Below are 26,090 nucleotides of genomic sequence, written 5' to 3'. Positions count from 1 at the left end.
ATCATATCCTTTTGAAATTGAATTGTTCTGTGTCAAAATTTAGGTCATAACATTTTCTAAAAAACAAAGTTCTGAGGTGCGTTTTCAAAACATTGATCTGTAGAACGTCCGGGAAATTTACCAAAATATGAATCACATCCTTTCGAAATTCATTTGTTTCATGTCAAAGTTTTGATCATAACATTCCAAACATAAGAGATTGTTGGGTGCGTTTCTCGTTTGATATTGCTCTAACTAGTTTTGTAAAATTGAGTATTTTTTCTAACCGGTTAACACGTGTTGTTTACAATGTTAAGATCACTTGTAATAATGCGTCCAGTCATGTAGATTATATATTTTTTGTGAAAGTATTAAAAAAACCCATAACATTTTGTTCTAGTATTTTGATTCAAAGAGAAAATATTTTTTTGAAGAATTTTACGCAGAATCAAAAGTGATGTTTTTTGATAGTTCTCATTTTTTTTCTGTAAAAACCTTTAGATTTCATTTCAAACAAATAGTGCGAGTAACAATTAATTTCGTGTAATTGAAAAATGAAAACAACAAAAACAAAAAAACAACACCCCTTATAAGAAAACAACAAAAACAAAAAACACACACGTTAATTCCCGAGGTATCAGCAGCCCAGTGGTCTGCACTTCTGTGTTGAGATGATTTATCATTGATATGGCAATGTTAACTAATTATAACTGTTTCTAAAACTCTGATTTTTTACTTATTTTGATTTGAGCGTCACTGATGAGTATTTGTAGAGGAAACGCGCGTCTGACGTACACATTTACAAGACTGGTATCTTTGATGAGTTTTCTTTTACATACATTCCTTTTTTGTTGTTGTAGTTTTTCTCAAAAGTTCAACTGCTAAACAACCAACCTTAAATAATTTTTTCAAAAAGTTGTTGTCTCTACTCAGAAATTGATCTATTTCAAGTCATACATCCTTGGAACACACACACTGTTTTTATATAAATTCTGTTCGTTTAAGAAACACATTTACTCACAAGATTCAATCAATAGGTATGCAGTGAAAAATACAAGTTTTATAAATCAAGCTATTTAAAAGTGTTTTCAGAAAGATATTTTTACACAGCATTTGGAATATTAACCAAACACACCGTGCCCCACTCACACTATCATATTTCCATGTTAAGCAAAGAGCAAAATCTGGATTAACATGATTAAAACACTAATCTGTCATATATAGTATTAAAAAAGCATTGGGACTTGAAGTAAAACTAAATCAGTCATATCTAATAATACTGGGAGACTTTATATTCTTTCTTAAATTACTATATATATTATATTATGATTGAAAATGTAAAAAAAATATTCTTAACTTAGAGTAACTATTAGTAATTCTGGTAGCTGAACAGTTTCCAGGCAAATATTATGTGAAAGGGGTTTTCAGCATATCAGCAAAATCTGGATTACAACACTAATCTGCCATATAGTATTAAAAAAATCACATCATTATGGAGATGTGTACTAACGTTTAAGTTGATGTGGCCACATTTGCACGGAAACTACGTTGCTGAACCAAAACCTTAAAAATAAAGAATAGAGAAAAAATGTCTAAAATATTGATGAATACCTATATAATTAGAAATATTTGGAGGTTGAATGAACTTTTTTTTATGATTATTCGAAAAGATGTTAATTTGATCTAGTATTTAGAAGATTTTTATAGCTATTTGCAAAATATTTACTTCACCATGGAACGAAACTAGCATCGTAACAGGCAAGTCTTGCAAACAGGTACTGAAAACATGATCTCTTCAATGTTTTATAAGTAGGAGTTTGATATATTGTATAAACACGTGTCTGTTTGGAAGACGACATACATTGACCTTATAATTCACTTCTGTTTCTTTCAGCTGGTGTATTATCGATGTAAAGCGAAAATCGCAATTTTATTTATTTATTATAACACCTTTTTAAATAGAAGTTCTAATAGTTTACATAAAATCAACGCAATGGCTTTTTTCTAAGCGGGAGAACACCGAGAGTAAAATATTGGAGTTTCTAGGTGCTATCCAAATCATTATTCATATTGAAAATTCATATTCCAAATCACTATTGTTCTGAGAAACTTCCAGGATATTAACCAAAATTAGAATCATATCCTTTTGAAATTGAATTGTTCTGTGTCAAAATTTAGGTCATAACATTTTCTAAAAAACAAAGTTCTGAGGTGCGTTTTCAAAACATTGATCTGTAGAACGTCCGGGAAATTTACCAAAATATGAATCACATCCTTTCGAAATTCATTTGTTTCATGTCAAAGTTTTGATCATAACATTCCAAACATAAGAGATTGTTGGGTGCGTTTCTCGTTTGATATTGCTCTAACTAGTTTTGTAAAATTGAGTATTTTTTCTAACCGGTTAACACGTGTTGTTTACAATGTTAAGATCACTTGTAATAATGCGTCCAGTCATGTAGATTATATATTTTTTGTGAAAGTATTAAAAAAACCCATAACATTTTGTTCTAGTATTTTGATTCAAAGAGAAAATATTTTTTTGAAGAATTTTACACAGAATCAAAAGTGATGTTTTTTGATAGTTCTCATTTTTTTCTGTAAAAACCTTTAGATTTCATTTCAAACAAATAGTGCGAGTAACAATTAATTTCGTGTAATTGAAAAATGAAAACAACAAAAACAAAAAACAACACCCCTTATAAGAAAACAACAAAAACAAAAAACACACACGTTAATTCCCGAGGTATCAGCAGCCCAGTGGTCTGCACTTCTGTGTTGAGATGATTTATCATTGATATGGCAATGTTAACTAATTATAACTGTTTCTAAAACTCTGATTTTTTACTTATTTTGATTTGAGCGTCACTGATGAGTATTTTGTAGAGGAAACGCGCGTCTGGCGTACACATTTACAAGACTGGTATCTTTGATGAGTTTTCTTTTACATACATTCCTTTTTTGTTGTTGTTGTTTTTCTCAAAAGTTCAACTGCTAAACAACCAACCTTAAATAATTTTTTTCAAAAAGTTGTTGTCTCTACTCAGAAATTGATCTATTTCAAGTCATACATCCTTGGAACACACACACTGTTTTTATATAAATTCTGTTCGTTTAAGAAACACATTTACTCACAAGGTTCAATCAATAGGTATGCAGTGAAAAATACAAGTTTTATAAATCAAGCTATTTAAAAGTGTTTTCAGAAAGATATTTTTACACAGCATTTGGAATATTAACCAAACACACCGTGCCCCACTCACACTATCATATTTCCATGTTAAGCAAAGAGCAAAATCTGGATTAACATGATTAAAACACTAATCTGTCATATATAGTATTAAAAAAGCATTGGGACTTGAAGTAAAACTAAATCAGTCATATCTAATAATACTGGGAGACTTTATATTCTTTCTTAAATTACTATATATATTATATTATGATTGAAAATGTAAAAAATATATTCTTAACTTAGAGTAACTATTAGTAATTCTGGTAGCTGAACAGTTTCCAGGCAAATATTATGTGAAAGGGGTTTTCAGCATATCAGCAAAATCTGGATTACAACACTAATCTGCCATATAGTATTAAAAAAATCACATCATTATGGAGATGTGTACTAACGTTTAAGTTGATGTGGCCACATTTGCACGGAAACTACGTTGCTGAACCAAAACCTTAAAAATAAAGAATAGAGAAAAAATGTCTAAAATATTGATGAATACCTATATAATTAGAAATTTTTGGAGGTTGAATGAACTTTTTTTTATGATTATTCGAAAAGATGTTAATTTGATCTAGTATTTAGAAGATTTTTATAGCTATTTGCAAAATATTTACTTCACCAAGGAACGAAACTAGCATCGTAACAGGCAAGTCTTGCAAACACGTACTGAAAACATGATCTCTTCAATGTTTTATAAGTAGGAGTTTGATATATTGTATAAACACGTGTCTGTTTGGAAGACGACATACATTGACCTTATAATTCACTTCTGTTTCTTTCAGCTGGTGTATTATCGATGTAAAGCGAAAATCGCAATTTTATTTATTTATTATAACACCTTTTTAAATAGAAGTTCTAATAGTTTACATAAAATCAACGCAATGGCTTTTTTCTAAGCGGGAGAACACCGAGAGTAAAATATTGGAGTTATATATTATTAATTGCAGATAAATTTAACAATTTAATTCTCAAGAAGGGATTTGTTAACACTTATTGTTAAACGGAAATACCAAGTTCTTGTGTAATGTAACTCGCTAATTGTTTGCAGGTGATGACATTTACTTACTTAAATTAGTCCGAATGCTTGGGTTTTGATTAGGCTTATCTAACCAGGTATCTGTAGTGTTAATACCTTACTTGATAAAATGTACTTTGTTTTTAATCACTTGTATATTGGAAGTTTTCAAATCTTTTCGACAATATGAATGCAAATGATATTGTTAACAAGACCTATTTTTATATTTTGAATAGGCGAAATGCTTTTTTTCATATTCTAAGAAGAGATTTAATATACCGTTATGTAATATAAAAGTTGTATGTGAAATATATTGACAGTCTTTCATTTGAAGAAAGAAAGGCACTTGTAAATAAATGAGGACAATGAACACAAATATCACAAAAGACAGACGAAATCGATACCAAAGGATCATTCAAACTCATAAGTCGAAAACAAACTGACAATGCCATGGCAAAAAACGAAAAACGATGAAAGACATTTAAAAATAGTACACGAAACACATTCCAAATAGAAAACTAAAGACCGAGTAACACGAACCCCACCAAAACTGGGGGTGATCTCAGGTGCTCCGGAAGGGTACTAAGCAGATCACTCTCCATATGTGGCACCCGTCGTGTTGATCATGTAAGTACAAACCTGGTGATAAGTTTAATTCGGTAGCTCACATTCGAGGAAAAGAGGACGAGATTGTGGTTTCAACAATTGGAAACAGATATTCCATAACGGTTGACCAACTCATGATAGCGTCCGTAATATTTCCGAAGGGATGATTTCAACTTCACCACTTCGAACTCTTGATTCAATAGCTTCCTTGTAAGCAGCAAACCTCTTTCAAGGAAATCGTGATAGGTCATGCAAGCTCTTGATAATCGTATCAACTGGGAGATATATACTCCATATGCAAGTGCTGCTAGAATGTTGCTACATAGAAATGGAAAGTTCACAATTGGAAAGGTGAAATCATCTCTTTTGTGGTAAAGGTTTGTTCTCAACCGACACTCATTGGCAATTTCTAGATGTAAGTCAATATATGAGGCAGACTGCACTGTATCGGTTATATCCTTTATTTCATATTCGATTGGATAGATGCGTTCAACATAGTCACCAAACTTTGAATTATTTAATGGGAGTACATTATATATATATCAGTGTGGAACGTGCAGTTAAAGGTTATTGCTAGCTTCATTTCATTCTTCCTAAGTAGCTCTTGTATGAAGTCAGCCTCATACGAATAAAGGAACAAGTCGACAAGAAGAGGATCACAGTTGGTTCACATGGGAATACCGATTGTTTGTTGAAAAAACCTCCTACAAACGTAACAAATATGCTGTCAATCAAGAAATCAAGCATCTTGATAGTGTCAGTTTCAGGGAATTTTTTATTTGAATTAGAGTGATTTTTTACAAAGTACGATTTATCCCTCCCTAAGATCAGATACTTGTATTTACGTTGGCCATCATTTTTATAAAACAAAATATGACCAATTCTTTCAGTTTGTTTTTTTAATTTGGAAAGGGGAATACTTGTACATGTAAAGGGTAGAAAAGTCAAACGTTTTAATACTATTGCAAGAGGAAATAGTCTTAGATTGTATGTACTCTAAGCAATCTTTCGAAAGAAACCACACCTGATTCATTCCGCCCCTAGAGTAGGTAGTTTCACAATAACTTTGAAGCCCGGAGTACAGAGACTGGCACAAAAGAATGATATATCCATTACGTCCTTGAGTGGTGTTAATAATCAATCTATCAATCAATCAATCAACACACATACATTTTCAATTCAATCACGTATGTCAACAACATGTATAGTTGTGAATTCCATTGATTTTAATTTAAGGGTTTTTATATACTTGTTAACACTACTGTAACAACAGCCCATGAAAAGGCCGTGAAATGTCTGTGAAATATCAAAGGGCCGTGAAAACCCCGTGAAAATACCCCGTGACTTTTGTAAAAAAAATATTTCTAAAGGCCGTGAAAAATATTTGATGTTAGAAAAAGACCGTGAAATTTCAATATCCCGTGAAAAGGCCGTGATAATTTGTCCTTTCATGCTTAATAAAAAATATCACGGCCTTTTCACTGGTTGTTGAAACCAGTGAAAAGGCCGTGATATTTTTTTCATGTCAATTTTTTCTTATCCTAATTCAGATTTAAAACATCCCATGTGATTATTGTAATATGGTCTAATTATTCCACTCACATTTTTCTAAATATCCTATAAACTTTTCATTATAAATATATATATATGTCTGTTTAAATATTATTATATGCAATACTACTGTACAGGACTGACTTTTAAATGGAACCATTCATTGTTATAATTAATGACTTTGTGCCAATAAATATTTTGTATTCAAAGAAAAGTATTTTGCTTTTCGTCTGTACATTATTATAAACAATGTAAACATTAATTTTAATTGGAACCGAAACATGTAAAAACGAGAACTTCCCGCAATATCAGACCGTATCCGGATTCGTGTTTCTTTGAGAGTAATTGTAACATTTCCGGTTGGAAATTTGAAAGACGCCGAAGGTCGATTATTATTTACTTTATAGATGCAAGACGAGTGACAGCAAGTTTGAGGTAAGTTAAGTTATTAATATTTTATTCTTTTATGCATCATATCACCAAAATGTTGATGACGTTTGTGAGCATTTCCATTGAACTGAATTTGCAGAAACCGCGCTTATATTTGAGTCTGTTGCGCTTGATTCCTTTAATCATTTCGGTTAATGTTTTCTAAGACTTACTGGATCCTTTAAATACGATTACGGTTTTGTTTTGTTTATGTATTTGGGAAAAAAAGGGGGGGGGGTCCTTTTTCCCCACACTGGCCACATAAAAAAAAATGACATTTATGTACAGTACACTACGTAGACATAGATAATTGGAAATGATTATAATAGCAATAAGTATCTCTGAAATAGAGTTCACTCTGATAATCAGAGGCGTAACCCCCTTTGAATGTGTCGGGAGCTATTTAAGTATTTTCTGACTTGGCCGTCGGGACACAGAGTTCAAAAGGGATTAATCAGAGGCGTAGCAGGTAAAGTATTTAATATTTGTACGGCAAAATGTCCTTTCTAGAAGGGTTTGTGCCATATCATAAGAATAATTGGTATGGCAATGAGGTGTTTAAAAAATGATTGGTATGGCGAATGTGGAAACATTTTGTTATATGTTGTTCCTAGAGCCATTATCTACAAAAGAGTGTCTCAGATTTCGGATAGAATGTATAGATCAAATTTTACACCTAATCAAACATTATCTACTTTTATGTGGTAAGGATGTTTACACTAATTACAGATTTATAAGAGAATGGAATATGATAGCGATAATTTGAGACACCCTTTTGTAGCTCCTGCTGTGTTGATTAAGTTAACGTTTAAATTTCTTGTGTAGTTGAAGAGATGATAGAGCTAAATTCATTCAAGTAAACTGACCAAGATTTTGCCATTAATTGCATAATAATTGATTACATAATGATTGCATAACAAAAATATTGCATTCATTTAAAAGATTAATCTTTTATATATCTATATATACCTCTTTTATTAATTTATATGCAGTCTTAAGAAAATAACAGCATTTTAAAGATTGGAGATTGGAAGTAAAAAAATCTTTGTATTGTGCTACCTTAAATATTACCACTAGCGTTACAATTGTTCACTTTATTTTTAAAAGAGTATTTTTAGTGTAAACAATATTTTTGTTGTGAAAATGATAACATCAACATTACAAATATGACAGTTTTATTCTAAATAAACACTTAAAACCATAACGTGTTGTACTGTTTTAACAAAAATAAAAACATTAAATGGTTTTTCTGATAAGAAGTCGTCTTGTTTTGCGTGAATAAAAGTTAATAGAAATCGTATATATGCCGTCGAAGTATAAATACATTTTTGCCTTTGTTAAATTGTCTGGTGACAATGGTTTATAACACAATGAAAAAAATAACAGAGAAATCAGCCGGCCTGCTGATACGCTTGTCAAACGTTCTAGAAAAATAAAGATAAGGACAAACTTATTATTTTGTAGTTTCTGATGGCAAAATTTCATAAAAAAATGAGATTTAATAGTAGAAATTGGTCAGTCTTAAGTCTTACAAATGTAATACAATATATAATTCCCCACTTAAGCATAACATCACATGTCATAATATTTGACAACGTTTTATTTCTGCATCGCACAAATACCTTTAAATAAAATTGAGAATGGAAATGGGGAATGTGTCAAAGATACTTGTTTTATGTTCACCTGGGGATATAACATTGCACAAAAGAGTAAAGTGAAGGCCTAGGGAAGTTGCTGTCATAAATAGCCAATAACTTTGAGATCACCCCCAATTTGTGATGGGGTTCGTGTTACTCAGTCTTTAGTTTTCTTTGTTGTGTTTTGTGTACTGTTTGTCTTTTCGTCGGTTCTTGTCATGACATTGTCAGTTGATTTTCGACTTGTGAGTTTGAATATCCTTTTAGTATATTTCGTCTGTCTTGTTAAAGGATACATGATAGCACATCGTTTGTATTTTCAAACGTTATATATCCGAGGAAATTTGAAGGACAATTCAGTACAGTTATTCGGAACGTATTTAAATTATGATTAATCAGTGATTGCTATTTTAATCTCTGAGAGACGTTTACAAGAAAATAAATTTAATGTATACCAAGAGACAATTGCCTAACAGGAAATCTATCATTCGATTATCTCTTTATAATTCGATACTCGTTATAACCGATAGATACTGCAGTATTCGAGTATTCGAGTACTCGTTGACATCCCTAGTAAAAATGGTAAAAGTATGTTTTAAAGGTATTTTCTTAATGTGTATTAAAATATTTTCTTGAAGGCTGACATTTTTACAAGAGATCCTGGTGCTCTAGATTTGTGGCATTGTCAAACATAGATGCTGGTACTGGAGACGGGTGACATCGTTACAATACATTCATGTGCAGGAAAAGCCTGTAATTGTTACAATACACTCTTGTGCCTAATATTAGTGGCATTGTTAAACAAGATATGATGGTGGTTGAGAAGGGTGACTTTGTTTCAATCAATGCTGTTGCCCATGATTGGGGGCCTTGTTTAACATTAGATGTTAGTGTTGGAGTTTGGTGACACTGTAACAATAGATCACGTTGCTGCAGAAGGCTGATATTATCAAAATACACACTGGTACTCGGCAAAATATTTAGAGAGAAGTTGCATCTTTAAACAACATATAATATGCAGATATCCAACTAAGTAACCGATCTTTCATTTTGAGTAAATGTGTGTGTTTAGAGGATGAAGGGAAGGGACTATTATGTTTTTGCCTTGGCACAAACAAATGGTTCAACTTATTTGAAAACAAACTTTATTTTCATAATCTTACAGACGCAAGATGTTTTTTTGTATCTAATCATTGTCGGTTTTCAATATTTTTGTCTTCTCAAATAATAAAATGGATGGTCGATGCCTAGACCTGGGAAATGTTGAAATGTGATTTCTTATTTTTTAACTTTTAGTCTGTTTTCGTGATATCTTACATAAATTTTTTTCAAATTCAAATGTCCTCACTTCTGTCAATGAAATTTTCAAGACCCTCAATGTCAACAAAATCTTCTTCATCACTACTGGATATACTCCTCGTGGCGATGGCACTACTGCCTCTTTCTGAATTAATTACATCGCTATATACTGTTCTGTTTTCTATTCCTATGATCCGCGTATCTTGAGACGTAGACGGTTGAAAATACATATCTGAATAATTCAACTGTCCTGTCTGAAATGAAATAAACTCATTAATTTTGTATGTACACTATCTTTTGGTCAATCATAAAATTTTAAACACTAGCAGTTCTTAATATAAAACCCATTTGATGTACTGAAACAAATGACCAAAAAGAGTTTAACATACGGTCTTCAAAAATAGACAAGTAGATTATATTACACAAATTAGGACGTTTCGGTACAGAACTCATATCCTCCCTCAAATATTGTGAATCACTATGCACATAATGGTTAAGACGTCTGTGAAAATGGTGAAGGCAACTGACAAATCTTACGCTAATAAATGTGTACACATATTTATCATACGATTCAATTATTGTACTGAACATTTCAAAACAGAGTTTTGCATATAAAATGCATTAACACTATGTAAGTCAGACTTTTGATTTGATCGTTATGTTTCGTGTTTTCCCTAAATGGGCGTGGTCTTTAAAACCAAGTTTAACGACAAAAATTATACCGCACCAGATTCGAATGTGGGCATTTTATATCACATCCGTGATGCTGGAGGTCAAAATATTTTGTAAGCCAAAACCTAATACAAACGTGAAAGAGATGTGTTAACACAGAAAACAACGAAAAGTATAGCCAAATTCTGAAAAGAAATCAGAGCTAATGATTATGGAGAAACTCTCCTTAATTTAGAATAATTAATGATACAGTTGTCAATATATTTAACCATTTTATCTCTCGACATTTGGTTCTGAAAATTTCTGATGACGTTAACTCTGAAATGCGCAGCACAGCTACTATAAAATATACACTGTCCTTCGATTCAATACCCCTTGATCAAAACCACTGCCCTTCAACTATTATATTGAGTTGTAATCATCTATTTACAAGTCATCATGTCGGCATTGACTATTATCAATACATTATTTTTTTTAATTTTTAATTCACAGCTTAAAACTTTTGAAACGTTCACATAAATCAGAGTTCCTATCTCTCAGTCTAAACTGGACATTTTATATGGATCTTGCGTACTTACTGTACGGTATTAATTTTGCTGATTGTTGAATACCGTATGATGAACTTGGGTATATAAATTCGTATCCTCTGGTCTTTGGTGGATATTTGTTTCGTTGACACCCCCACAACATCTCCTTATTTGACGTAAGTAGTTCTGTCATTTTTTGTTTCACCCAAAAAACGATAATTAATTATCTTACCAATGGTCGCATGGTCTGCTCTTGGCTGTATGTTTCATTATTATATTCTGAAAAAAGATTATTTTCAAATTACTCGCTGAATACCTTTAATGAAAAAGAATTCAGTAACCAAATTGATCATTTGGACCACCAGAAAACGTACCGAACTAACAGTTAAATTGCAGGATTTTAAAACGCCAGCAAATATTTATATAATTTTCTTACCAATGACTTCACCGCTAGCTTGAAGGGGTGTTGGTCGAAATGCTATCGCAGCTTCATACACAATGTTCTCTACAGGCAATGGCTGACCTGCAATAAAGATACAAAAAACATGCATTAGCTAAGAGAAGATCTGTCGATATAGCAAAATACCAAAGTAACAATAGAGCAGAATTGTAGCAACAAAAACAACCTTCGGCTGTTGTCTGCTCTATGGTCGGGTTGTTGTCTCTTTGACTCATTTCCCATTTCCATTCTCAATTTTATCACAATCCCCAATTTCAAGGTTTAAAAAAAAATGATGGCACGAGTTAGAAAACATGTGTATATTTTTTCCTCCAATTGATTAGGGGACGACCATTTCATTCATTTTGTAATTTAGTAATTTTATTATTAACTTGATCATGAGTTTAAAAAAACACAGCAGCCACAGACTTAACTATGTGAATTACATTTTTGCTTTATCATGCATATTTGTCTTTTGATGTTGTTCCTAGAAACTTAAGTCTTACACTGAATCTATAACGTGATTTTGCTTTGAGACCAAAATATTGTCATAAAATTATTAAAACAGAACTTGCATTTTCAGTTTAAGAAAGGATCTGGGGAACACCCAGAAGGCATGATTTTGCATCATTTGTTCTATAGCTTCTTGGGCCTTCAGCAGTTCAAAAAACCCTTAAAAAAAACATGTTTGCCAATACTTTTAAAAGAGCCTTAGATACAACCAAACTTTAATACTGTGTATGTATGCAATACATGTATATGCATTGGGGAATACAGAAGATTCATTTCTGCAGAGAATAATAATTAATTCTGATTAAATGGTACATAATGACTTGACTATACATGAATTATTTATAATAAACAAATAATTTAAAAATTGTATGTTTTCGAATATTATGAATATAGTTGTGAAAATAAATAATCAGTCCCTTGCTTTAATGAAAATGAAAAATCTTGCTTCAATAGTGCAGAAAATAGATAATCTGTCCTCTTAGTTTACAAAAATAAATAACCGATCCAAAACAAATCCTCCTGCCCCCCCCCCCCCCCCCCCCCCCCCCCCCAGAATATCAAATGGTCGTCCCCTTAAGATATTTTTGGCGAAAGAGTTCGTTTAATATCGACAGTAAACATTAAAAAAAAGATACGAGGCTTTAGTTCGATATTCAAAACGCTGGTTTCGTCTACATTTCACTAATCAATGGCGCCCGAATCAAAACATTTGGAAGACCAAATCCAAAACAAAGTTGAAGAACAAATAAACCACCAACTTCAAAACGTTGTGCTGAAAGTGTGAGTTGTGCTCTCCTAGATAATTAGTAAACACGTTAAATAAGTTGGTATTTTTAGTACTAAAAAGCTGATGATCCTGTATCCTTTTTTGACATCCGTTTTAAGTATACAAATAATGCATTTTATTCAGTTTGCTTCATTACCGCCAAAATCGTCTTTTTGCGTTGTCTTTTGACATTGTCTGTGCTCCTCAGTATGTGACGTTACCATGGACCTTTGACGTTCTACACAATCAACAAGAATTGTGTGTAGAAGCCGTAAATGCCCTTTGGCAGAAAGACCTTGTAGTATCGAATTACAAAAACAATTTAGACAGTAAATAAGAACATCACCGTATCAATACCATTTCAAGTCAACACAGAGGTGAACATAATGGGCTAAAGATGTCCTTTAGAACGAAACGTACACCAGAAGCGAGTATTATCTATATCAGTGGCGTATACAAAACTCATCATGGATGCCAGGCTTATATTTAAGTACACAAGACGCGAATTTTGTCTGTATCAGTGTCGTTCTAATCCAAATAGTTGGAAGTCAATATTCAATAAGAAGTGAAAGATTTGTGGCATTTAAAACCAGGAAAAACACAAAGAAAACTTTTTGCATGAATAGCTAAATTTGATCAACACCATCTGGACACATCAAGTCATCGCATCGTCAATGAAGTATGGATTAATCAATCTATATCGCAATGCAGTTTCTCAATTATTCGACGTGGTTACAAGTAAATAGTTCACTTCTTGGACACCGGTTTACGTTAGCATCAACATTAACACCAAACACCACGAATCAGGAATTGTAAAAAATGCCTCAATTACTCAGAAAAAAGGGAAAAAAGTGAAACATTCATATCTAAGAAATGCTCACAGAGTTAATGAAAATATTTTTTCATAAATTTTGTGTGTCGAAAGCGCTTTTCTGTGTTCACCTTCACCAGAACACTCAAACTTAAACATTTAAAAGCCAGGCAAACTTATGATAGCTTGATAAATGGTTTGATACCATTTTCTTACTGTTATTTCAAACACAAATATATACTTTACCTTCTACTGATTCTGGTATGTTGTCCACTATTCTGAAATTAAGGAAAATAGAAACAATCATGATTGCATCAATACAAATATTTAAAAAAAAGAAGATAATGTTTGAAATCTTCATAAAGTAAGTTAAAATGGATATTGGAGAAAAAAACCGTACGACATTCATGCATTCTCAGAATTTCTGCATGGTAAAAGAAATTATAAAAAATATTTAATATACAAATCCGGAAATGTTATTTAACTATAAATGCCTCTTTTTCCTATATAAACATCATGGTAAAATGTACCAGTTTAAACAAAGAATACCATAATTTTATTCTCAAATAGGTGAAAATAAGGGTTGAAAAGCTTATTGCAACTATACCTTCTCTTTCTGTTTCTTTTCCTTCTCAGGAAAACTGTAATAAAAAGTGATTTTTAGATATATATTGACCTAAAAATTTCAATTTTGATACTGTGAAGATATGCAAATGTAAGAAGTCCACGGAATCGATCTTTAAGACAACAAACAAAAAAATAAATCCGGCAATTAACCCCTGAATTTTTTTCATTTTTAATAAAATAAAAATTGTCACAGCAAAAGTAAAGTATATCAAAATATGTTGACGTTATTTGGCGAAATCCCAATTTAAAATGATAAAAACATGCTTTTTCCGTCGTTTTTTGACGTAAGGTAATTCTATACATTATCATTTTTTTTATTAATGTTATATATAGAAGCAATTTAACTAGTTAAAATCAGAAATACCCTTCATTTACGTATTCTTCGCGCTAGTAGAATTGAATAGATATAGGAAGATGTAGTATGAGTGCCAATGAGACAACTCTCCATCCAAGTAACAATTTATAAAAGTAAACCATTATAGGTCAAGGTACGGCATTCAACACGGAGCAGTTGCTCACACCGAACAGCAAGCTATACAGGGCCCCAAAAATTACTAGTGTAAAACCATTCAAACGGGAAAATCAACGGTCTAATCTATATAAAAACGAGAAACGAGAAAGCTGTTTATTCAATATTTCTATCTATATCTAAGTACATCAAAAAATAATCTTGGAGTTAAAATTCCATTTTATAAGATCAAATGAGAGAATGTAAAATTAATAAAACAAACACATAGAATTAATTATCTATGAATTTTCATATTGCATAGAATAAAAGAAGAATAAAGTGATACAATAATAATCAAAATTGTCAGTTGTTATCAGCAAAATTGTGTCCTGTTAGTCGTAGATATTAACATGTCATTATAATATTTCTAAAAGATATCTGAATTATCTTGTTATAAAATTACATGTATGTGCCACACATGGTCTTAATTTTAAGACGTTACAGCTAGTTTGCTTCATTCAATCCAAAGATGCCGTTTTACTAAGATCGTATTTATTATGGTATATTACCTGCTGCTACAAAAACTGGGACACACATTACCAAAATTACAAAAATGATGATAATTCCAACCTTGGTACCATGGGTAATTTTCTCTTCTGAAGTTAAAAAAGAATAAGGTTTCAGTAATTTTTCTTATAATTTGACTGTGTTTGTGTGTCGGCATGTAGTTTCTATCAATTCAGATTATAATTCAGACTTAGGGAAGATGGTAAGTCCTAAGGTACTGCTATGATTCAAAGTACTCCTTTCGTAAATTAAATGTTGAAAACAATTTGAAATTATTATGAAATTAAGGTTCCAACTACCTTAAGCAAAACTGAAATAAGATGAATTTGGCTGTTTTTCATTTAAGGTTCTGTCTGATCATAGGGGGTTTTCGCATATTCAGGTATTATTGCATTCTTTGATTTCTAATATTTGGGTTAAGGCGTTACTGATTAAGGTAGAACCCGAACAGCACTTTGGACACACCAATTATATAAAAGTGTAAATATTTGTTCTACAATTAGGTCCTTTGCTAGAGTGAACGATAATATTGAAGTACTATAAGATATGTTATGTCTTCTTCACGGACTGCTTCTAAACAATGTAAATCGCTTTTAAAAACAAATACAGCAACTGCTGAATAAAAAGATCAGGCTTGTTTGTCAGTGTCAGATTGGAGGGTAATTGTAAATGCAGGTTGCCAATAGTGCTGAAAATTTGAAAAAATTAACGAGTTCCGCTTTTTGCCGGTTTGTAGAGATTGTTCAAAGATGTTTTAGAAAAAAAGAATATATAAAATAACATCTTACCTACTGGAACTGATTTTATCTCAACTTCAAAACTGTAATTGCCATAACCATTGCAAAGTGTCACAGTGTACATATGAGAGCTACTGTTTTGTGATATGTTGAAGCTCAAAACGATTTCAATGGCTTCTATGGTTATTTCTGTTATCATAGTATTATTTACATGAATCATCTGTATGGAAGCTGCTGTTTCTTTGTTCTCACTTTTTATGTTATACCATTCAATCTCAGATTTAGAGTATACAAAAAATTTCAGATTAAATATTCGCCCAAGATTACCATACTGATCATATTCAATTTTCTCCACAAATACAGGCGGACCTTGAATAAACAATATTACCATTTTTAATAGTGCAAGGAAAGTATAAAAAATATAGATAATTAAGGGGAAAAAATCAAAATGAAAATGTTCAAGACATGTTGCTTATAGTATACCGAAAATTGTCTTACCTATAGATCTCGGCCAATTGAGGTTTAAATTTAAAACAAAATAATACCATTATTTCCTACGACTTAGCCTAGTCTAGCACATGGATTAAAAAAGTAAAAGAAACGACCATTGGATTCGCAGTAAGAATATTGTTTTGTACAATCAGTTAATATGTAAAAAGATCCGACTTAACATGTTGGTCAACCTTAAAGTCAGGATAAAGTCATATGTCTCATTGACCTCTTAAGGTCAATGTTATGTGTAATATTTGCTGCTGAGTGCTCAGAAGCTTTCGTATATGTTACCGAATCTTAAAAACGTGCAAACCATTTTTCGCTATTCTTTTCAAGTTATAATCAGTGTAAAGCAAAATCATCAAATACAGATTGTTCTTCCTACTATTCTTTCTACAGTTGACGATGGGCTTCAGAAATAATGCGGAGAGGTATATTCTTCAAGTGGAGTCAATTAGATGTCGATTCTTAAAAGTTCTGACAATCTACTCTAAAATCTCCTATCAGAATCTTCAAATTTTCTGGATTTCTTTACGCTGTTGACTTCTATTCCCCACGCTAATTTAAAAAAATCATTTGCATCTTCCCGCTTTACTGTGATTTTTCATCAAAAAGGGGATGGTAGATACAACTGCTTTGATTCATTTCATGACAAATTTTACTTTTTGTAGACCTACATTGATTCAAGCAACAAGTAATTGAAGATTATCTCATCAAAATGATGGACGTTTTGATAGAAAACATCTTTGTTCAGTTTAGTGGGTTAATATTCACTAGACAGTCGGCATTCTAATGGGTATTAATTGTGCACCCCTATTAGCCTATTTGTTTTTGTATCCTGATGAAGGACAATTTATACAGAAACTTCTTAAAGTAAAGAGAAGAATGTTCCTTCCAAAATTCATTTATTTTACATAAACATAAACGAATGATGTCCTGTCACCTAATAATCCGTGATTTCATTGAGTGGTTGTACCTCATATATCCCAGTGAACTAGAGATTAAGGATACCACAAATCAAAGATTGTGGGCTTCATATTGTGTTATTTTCAGAATAAGTGATACAAATGGAAGACTTCAAACTAAAAACTCTCATTAACTTAATGATCTCAACTTTCCAGTTACCAACTTCAGTTTTCGCAGCAGTAATATACCTTCTGCAACAACATATTTTATCTTTCAATTTATATATTACGCATGCATGTTCACAATATTACAGACTTAATTTACGGGGATATGCTCCAAATTCTGGCCAAAAAACTGATGTCATATCAAGTAGTGAAGAAGAAAAACTGAAATAGACACTACTTGTACTTTAACTTTACAATAACCGTCACGAATTAGTTTACGGATATGATATGTCTGTGTGTCAACCCACTGGAGACATGTTTTCGCCTTCATAGATATTGAGATTCAAGAATGCTCGTCTGATCTGATATATCAAAGAGTGTGCCCTATTCCAGATATTGACACCTGATTGTGTGGCGGGTGTAACACGCAAAGCAGAAAACACTACCATATCGACGTACCCATTCTCGCTTCCTTTGGATTTCAAACGAGAGAGAGAGAGAGAGAGAGTTTTATATTTTTGGAATTACCTTTTGCGATAACTAATATGTTTCCGTTCTGAAAACTATTGCCGGTTCTATCAACCACTCCGTTTGAGGCAGTACATATGTAGATACCGTTGTCCTGATACCTTTTCATCTTATTTGCTATTTGAGGTGACATTACTCTTCCGTCAATAGTAGAATTTAGATATCTAATGTATTCACCGCAAAATGACAGATGCTTCCACTGGCCATATGTATACTTTGCAGGTACCCCGTTTGCAAGACACTGTAGGGTTCGCAAAACATTATTTTCTGTAACATTTATGTGTTGATCTGGAATATCGGGAGGGTCTGAAAGATGTTTAATAAAAATATGAAAACTATACTTATTATAATTGGAAGTATATTTTGGGGCCCTTTATAGCTTACTGTTCGGTGTGAGCCAAGGCTCCGTGTTGAAAACCATACTGTGACCTATAATGGTTTACTTTTATAAATTTTGACTTGAATGGAGAGTTGTCTCATTGGCACTCATACCATCATATCTTCTTATATCTATCTACAGTAAGTACATATAATTGATGAAAACCACTTATTTCTTCACATTTTAATTTGATTATTTGTCTCAACTTTTACGGCTAATATATTGGACTAATACAAACTATTAAAAAAAGATTAGAATTATTTGTATTAACAGGAGTTTCTAACATTTCGAAAATCAAATCTTGCCTTTTATTTCTTTTCAATGTTTTATAGTGTTTACCTCATATTGAAAATACCAAAATGCGGGCAATTATTCCGTTTCCATTACATGATACTGTGTGGTATGAGATCAAATCCTATTTTTTCACTCGACTTACGCAATACTACCCTTTATCTACAAATTGCCATTTCACAATGATATAAATACTAGTGATTCTCGGTCACTCCGAATCAGTCTGTGTTTTCTCTGACTATAACATGTCATGCCATTTTGGAAAAAAAAAATGAAATAACAATTCGTAGTTCCCGAATCGAATGCATTCTGGGTAATATTTTAAAAAACAAACACCAAAACGTTTTGAATGGCTAACAACTTCCTAAACAGTGGAAATTTGACAAATGACGTGAGGTTCTTTTAAGGTACGAACAGTTATATAACTCATGTTTCGGAAGAGTTGTGTACACAAAGAAAATGTTCGGTTTAATTGTCAACAAAACAAATCATCGAATAATGCACAAATGGAGCTTTTTGTACCTTGTTTGTTTAAATTCGGTGACAAAAGTGATAACACGACTCAAGCAATTATTGTTTAAGTTTGGAAACGGCAATATTTGACTCTGATGTTAATACAATTTTCTAAAACGAACGAATAATTGAACCATTAACGACTAATAAAAAACGACTTACACGAAACTTCAATTTTAACATCAGCATTCAATAATCCAATCTCGTTATCTACAAAACATCTGTAAACACCGCTATCGTTACGACTGACGTACATAATTTTATGACAATGGACGTTCGTATCATTCTTTGAAGACAGTATTAAACTGTTCATCCTCCACCATATCTCTATTGATTTTGCCAGACTTTCAGAGCAGCAGCAGAGCGTTACGGATTGTCCCTCATAAACCTTGTGTGGGGTATAGGTCGCTGCTAAATGTGGTTTATCTTTGAAAAAAATGGTACATATTAAGTTATTTCAAAACAGTTGAAGATGTTGTATTTTTCCATTATATTACAAACCATTATCATGATTGCATTACACATTAATAATGTTGTGTGGTTTTTGAATAAAGTGGTGAAATTCTGTTAACATGTTTAAGCACTCAGCAGAATCTTTTACATAAAACCTAGCAGTATTCAGACATTTTTTTTATTAAAGACTAAAAGGAGTACCTAGCAGTGATTCTTTGTTGATTCTTACACTTTTTATAACTGTATTGGTGATATCAAAGGGATGCTTCTGGTAAAGATGCTTACCTTTTCCTCTGTGTATAATTGACTCACATTCCTTTACTACACGATTGTTGATTGTTGAAGGCAGATGCACAGAACCTTAACAGAAAAAAAAATCTTAGTCATTTAAACTGAATGAATAAAATATGAAAGTTTCATGTCATGTATCGTTTTTTATGTGTATTCATCTTCTTATTTCCTACTTTCCTTGATAAAATTGAAAATGGGAATGGGGAATTTTCAAAGAGACAACAACCCGACTAAAGAGCAGAAAACAGCCAAAGGCCACCAATGGGTCTTCAACACAGCGAGAAAATTCCGCACCCGGAAGCGTGGTTAAAAATGGTGAAAAACATCAAAGATATCAGGAATATAGGTTCTTATGCAAGACGCACATTTCCTCCACATAAGACTCACCAGTTGCGCTCGAAACAACAACTTGATTACAGAAACAAATACGGAGCTTAAGATAGATACGGTTTCTCTTTTTGAGCATCTTCTCTGGACATAATGCAAAAATACTTTTTTGGTTTAAAAATATTTAACCAAGCATAATTCAATATAAAACATGAACACCTAAAACTTGAAATAAAAGATTAAACTACAATTGATTGAAGTTAAGTGTTTGTAACGTTTTCAGAAAAGAATCCTTTTGAAATCAAGGGCAGATTATTTTATTGAATTTGATAGGACACATTGTTTTGTTTTTTTTTATTTTTCTAGAAAATAAGGCTATTTCTATTTTATATTGTGGAAGCATTTATGAAAAGCAATTCTCTCATTGAATGTAAATCAATTCTATAGTTTAATGTTTCCCTATAATGAAAAAGTGTAATTTCCCTTAAATTAACAAATTAATATAGAATAACTGATTTCGTTAATGTCAATGTATTTTATCGAAAACACAAGGTCCCTGACCTCCAGTTTTTAAATTGAAATTTAAAAGTACATTGACCCAGCAGTCCTTTACAACCGTTCAGGTAAAAAATCTACCGCTAAACATTTAGATGCTCCAGTTACCGTAAGCATTTAAAACTGACTTACACCATTTATAAAAGTATCAATGATATTAAATGACAGCACAGTAGTGCTTACTACTGGGCTTGTGATAATAGTAGATACTATCTATGTCAAAAGGTTCAACAGGAATGACATCAACCTATGATAAGAATAGAGATCATTTAAGTGCCAGTCAGCCTAAGAATCAGGCCATGGTAAAAACATAACAAATAAAAACTGAAGTTTACATTGATTTCAGTTCATAATAGGTAGTTATGCACAACAATAACTTTCGTTTCCGTTTCCTGTTCTTTTAATTGAAGATACAATTTGGTTGACGTGCACTATGCAATAACATTCAAGTGGAGATAACTCCGTTATTTGCTATCACTCTAACCAAATCCTATCTTGAGCTATTTTAAATTAGCAGACATACAGAAACAAAAGATATACTATGTCTAGCTAAGGATGATGGTTTCTTCAAAATAGCATGGTAAGGTTGGCGTTGTTTTCTTACGATGTTTTGATATTTATTTTTGATCTTTAAAAAGACTGCCATTCAAGATACCAGGCATAAACTAGTTTGTGTACTAAAATTGTTTTGTAATATATTGAACCGGTTTTACGTGGGATAACTGTCAAGTGACAACGGTCAATAACATGTGATAATTCTACCCTTGTGTGCTTTTAGATGAGAGTTAACTTAAGGTGGTATGGGAGTATCAATTAAAAATGATAGAATTTGTTCATACTTTGTCAAAACGTAGTACATATTGATATATGTTCAAAAATATAAAAAAATGATAGGTCACCGAGCATTTTCTCAAGCTACAGGTTGTGACAAAATGACACATTTTGTATGGATTATACAGGAAAAAACATCATTATGTGATTAGAATCTAAACTAAATGATAGAATTGTAAAATAAAATACGAGAAGATAGCTTTTAGAAAATGCTTTGAGAATACCAAAAGGAAAAGATAGGGTCACCGTACCTTTTTTCCGGCTAAAATACAAAATGGCAAAATTCCATGTAGATTCCTTCAGAAAATGCACTACTTCAGAGTTACCTCCCCTTAAAATGCCAAATTAAAAACATTAAAAATCAATCAAAAATAATCAACACTTGAAAAATATTAATATTTATAAGTTAAAATCTTATAAATTGTTCTTTTAAATGAAAATTCACATAGGTTATCTGCATTCCTGCTAACTTGATTGAAAATCTGGACCTTAGGTTCTCTGTTTTTTACAATTTAAGATGGCGAAAGACATCCATACTAACTTAAGGTGTTCAAATGCAGCTGGTTATTTACCGTATTGTACAATGGTATTTAAAACGCAGTATATTTGAACCCCAGAAAGTTTTTTGTGGAATTCTGAAGCTCGTACAAATGATTTTTTTTATCGGCTATCAATGTTTTATGAGTCGATGACAAATAAAAGACGATCCCGTTCGAAATAAAAAATAAATATAAATACCTGTTTCATACAATACAAGGGTTAACACTTGCAGGCTATATAGTATATCAAATGACTTCATCCTTTGATCTATAACATATAACAATAGATATACTAAAACTTCTAAAATAGTGATGATGATGATTATGATGATGATGATGATGATGTTGTTGATGATGTCTGCTCGTGTGGTTGAATACTTTTTAAATCCCAATTTAAAAAGGACGTTAAATTGATCAACTAAATTTGAATGAATGATTATTAAATTATATTTCATCCTTCCTGTTTCGTCACATTCTAAATGACCTCTCGAAAAATAATTTCATTGTACGTTCTATATCCTTTTTTTTCATTCATTAATATCAAAAGGCATAAGGATCGGCGTGAGTTCCTGTGACTATCCTAATCAGGAACCTTTGTCAGTATAACCTGTTGCAAATTCAATCTTAATGTTTTATCACCGACCTTAATAATAAAAATAATTTTTTGATTGATATTTGTTCAAGAAAGGAAAGACTTTCAAGTATAAATTGAGAGCAGCAGCAGCAACACTTTATATAAGAGAAGTGGATTTGGTATGATTTTATATCAAAATAAGTAGATGTGGTATAATTTCCAAGATTTCACAAGATACCAACTACCAAGAATGCAATAACTACAGGGAACCGCACGGCCTTCAAATAGACACATATCGTCTAGTACATGTAGTAAGCAATCTAGGAAATGCATGACTTGATTAATGCCAAATTAATGAACGAAAATAAACAAATATGCAATACAACTAATGAATTGCAGTCTCGTGGACAGACACATAAAGAATTTGGAAGGATCAAACATATTCCTCAGCGTTCAATCCCATTCCTTATCCAGGACAGTGATAGTACGTAAATTCACGGGAGGTGTCCGTTGTTATTCTGCGGTTTACATGTTGAAATGTACTATTATATTATTTATCTATGTATTTCTCTGTGCTGAGTGTTCTTGCGTTTGTTTGTACTGTATTCCTGTCAAGTAGTGTTGTCATTTTAGCGATATTTTTAACATTGCCATATGAGCGGGAGGTTTGGCTTATCATAAAACCAGGTTTAAAACACTATTTTTTCTTAAAATGTTCTGCACCAAGTCCGGAATGTGGTAGTTATGATCTAAAGTCCGTTTCTATGTATGTTGGCGTAAACTTGTGTTGTAGTTCAGTGTTTCTGTTGTTCCGAAGTTTTCCTGTTATAGTTGATGGGTTCCCTTGGTTTTGGTTTGTTACCCGGATTTGGTTTTTTTTTCATAATCGGATTGTGACTATTGAACAGCTGTATACTTCTGTTGCCTTTAACAAGAGCACAAGTTTGCTTTTTATCTAAAAAAAAATCATAAATAGTACATTTGCTGTCTCGGATCATTGGTTTTCTTTGATATGATATTTTTTTATTAAACACTATAAATTGATGATCCAATTGTTTAAATAAATTGGGAATATAAAACACATCATTATTATATAAGAGAAAATTTATTTTCAATCCAATATGATATAAAGGTAGTCTCTGCAATATAGCTTTGAGAAATGGTCTGTATCTTTGATGATATGTTTTGCTGACTTCCACGTTACTACATGACTAGTAGCAGTTGTAGAGTGTACTCTATTACTTGTAAATCAAAATTAATAAAAAAAAGTATATGTATAAGTTATGTGAGAGGGACGAAAGATACCAGAGGGACAGTCAGACTCATAGATCGAAAACAAACTGACAACGCCATGGCCAAAAATAAAAAGACAAACAGACAAATAATAGTACAGATGGCACAACATAGAAAACTAAAGACTAAGCAACACGAACCCCACCAAAACTGGGGGTGATCTCAGGTGCTCCGGAAGGGTATGTAGTTATGAAACAAATGAAAGGTTAAGGCAACATCTTACAAACATAAATAACGAAATATATTTGTTCTCCATATAGTTTATATAACTTTCCCGATCTATCATATATCATTTGTTAACTTTTGCATTTATTTAGTCCTTATTTTTTCAGTCTTCTAAAGACCTCAGGGGGTGGACCATGATGTTCCCTGTACCAGTACATTATGATCATTATCACTCTTGGTTTCAAACTTAAACCTCGTATGAATCATTAAAACTCTGTTCGATTGGCGATGACGATGATAGTTTGCTCTCCTTTGATTATTTTATGGGAAAGTAAAAACTTGCCTACAGTTTATAAATGCGGTTATTAGAACAAATAAATTCAAATGAATGATTAATAAATCATATGATGTCCTTCCTGTTTAAGTAAATTTTATATTCACATTCACTCCGGAACAAACTTTGAACCCCTAGTGAAAATATATTTGACGAAGAGTAGAGTACAATGTTATTGTGGTACAGAGTGCAGGTTTAAAAACAAATAATGAGGGGAAATAATATTAAAGCATAGAGCGGCATGATTTCTATATTGATATTCATTAATATTGATTGTTTTTACTTGTTTACTTGTACCTATATTTTAATTGTTTGTTATAATGGGAGTTTTTCGAAACTTTACATTGTTTGTTCTATATGCTTGTTTCTCCACCGATCGATATAAGGGATAAGGTTGAATTCCAGTTAATGTGTCTGTCCCAATGCAGGAATATTTGTCACTAGAACTAGTCTATATTTCTGTCTTAAGGTTTAGTTTTTGTTGTTGCTGTATAACGCCACTTTCTAGGGTCCTTGGCTATATCATATGGTGGTCAGTTTTTATAGGCGGCAAAAGCCGTAGAACACGGAGAGAACAATGTATCGAAATGTACATTTGTATTTTGTTCCTTCTAACATTTAAGTTAACGTGAACGGATAACGTGTTATATTCACAAGTATTAAACACTTTGCGTCATATGAAGTTTACATATTGCATTGCCACACAGAATCCAAAAATTCAAACAGTTTCTAAGACATCTATACATTTATTTCAGAAAAGAACAAAAAATTGCAAGCAATGAATAAGTGCATCCGTATAAGAAAAAATGCACTTAATATAAAAATGAGGAGATGTGGTATGTTTGCCAACTATTCACCAGAGCAAAAAGGGATCAAATACTATACCGCTCGGTAACCAGCATGGTACAATTTGAATGATTCCAATCAAGAAATCCAACAGTCTGATTTATTCTCAAACCATAAACAAAAACAAATATGTCAGACAGTAATTATAATCAATGACCAACGACAAAAATGCATTGCAAGTTAACAAGTTCATTACAAATCTGGGGAGTTTCTTATGTTTGTGTCCAATTAACCATCCCCTTATTTTGGACAGTGCTCTAACAGCACCACCAGTAAGCTTTTTCTGGAAAATAAATCCTGAAAATAGTGACTATTTATATATTTTTTTTTATATAGATCATTTTACTTTTTCGATCTCTCATATTTCATTTGTTGCATATATTTAGACCACATTTCATCAGAAAATTACCAGCCTTTTCTCTCTTGTTTTATACCTCAACTTGACATAACTCATGCAAAATAAAACTGTTGATTTGCTATCATCGCTGAAATTCTCAATGTTTCTACCAACATGTAAATTAGATTTTTGCAATCCCCAAAATACTGAAAAGACTGTTGCTTCCTGAATAATCCGTTGTTGCAAATAAACAGGTTTTGTCACTATATCGGACATATGTCGTATATACAGTGTACCATTGATACAAACGTTGGGTATTTCATATATATATCAGTGGCGGATCTAGGGGGTGGGGGGTGGTTCTTGGGGTTTGAAACTCCCTTTTTTTTGACGATCAATGCTTTTGAATGGGGACATTTGGTT

General features: G+C 32.0%; 1 protein-coding gene across 1 annotated transcript; it reads right to left on the bottom strand.

Annotated features, from left to right (window-relative positions):
• Nucleotides 1-9,565: 9,565 nt before the first annotated feature.
• LOC127719086 (uncharacterized) lies at nucleotides 9,566-19,931 on the bottom strand. Its single transcript, XM_052225123.1, has 10 exons — nucleotides 19,861-19,931; nucleotides 19,285-19,548; nucleotides 17,940-18,245; nucleotides 15,901-16,218; nucleotides 15,115-15,201; nucleotides 14,078-14,111; nucleotides 13,717-13,748; nucleotides 11,378-11,464; nucleotides 11,174-11,220; nucleotides 9,566-9,996 (listed from the first exon to the last, which is right to left on the bottom strand). The coding sequence occupies exons 2-10, from the start codon at nucleotides 19,433-19,435 to the stop codon at nucleotides 9,778-9,780; spliced, it is 1,281 nt and encodes a 426-aa protein (XP_052081083.1). The 5' UTR covers nucleotides 19,436-19,548; nucleotides 19,861-19,931; the 3' UTR covers nucleotides 9,566-9,777.
• Nucleotides 19,932-26,090: the final 6,159 nt, after the last annotated feature.

This window comes from Mytilus californianus, unplaced genomic scaffold, assembly GCF_021869535.1.
Source record: "Mytilus californianus isolate M0D057914Y unplaced genomic scaffold, xbMytCali1.0.p SCAF_10, whole genome shotgun sequence".
Taxonomy (NCBI): domain Eukaryota; kingdom Metazoa; phylum Mollusca; class Bivalvia; order Mytilida; family Mytilidae; genus Mytilus; species Mytilus californianus.
The sequence above is the reverse complement of the archived record's forward strand: the minus strand, read 5'-3'. Positions and strand labels throughout refer to the sequence as shown.

Excerpts from the sequence above, each read along its gene's own strand:
- LOC127719086 (XM_052225123.1), bottom strand. The coding sequence starts at position 19,435 with ATGAACAGTTTAATACTGTCTTCAAAGAATGATACGAACGTCCATTGT. Across the intron at positions 18,246-19,284 it reads TGTTAAAATTGAAGTTTCGT|ACCCTCCCGATATTCCAGAT; the intron begins GTAAGTCGTTTT and ends AACATCTTTCAG. Across the intron at positions 14,112-15,114 it reads CCCAGTTTTTGTAGCAGCAG|TTTTCCTGAGAAGGAAAAGA; the intron begins GTAATATACCAT and ends TTTTTATTACAG.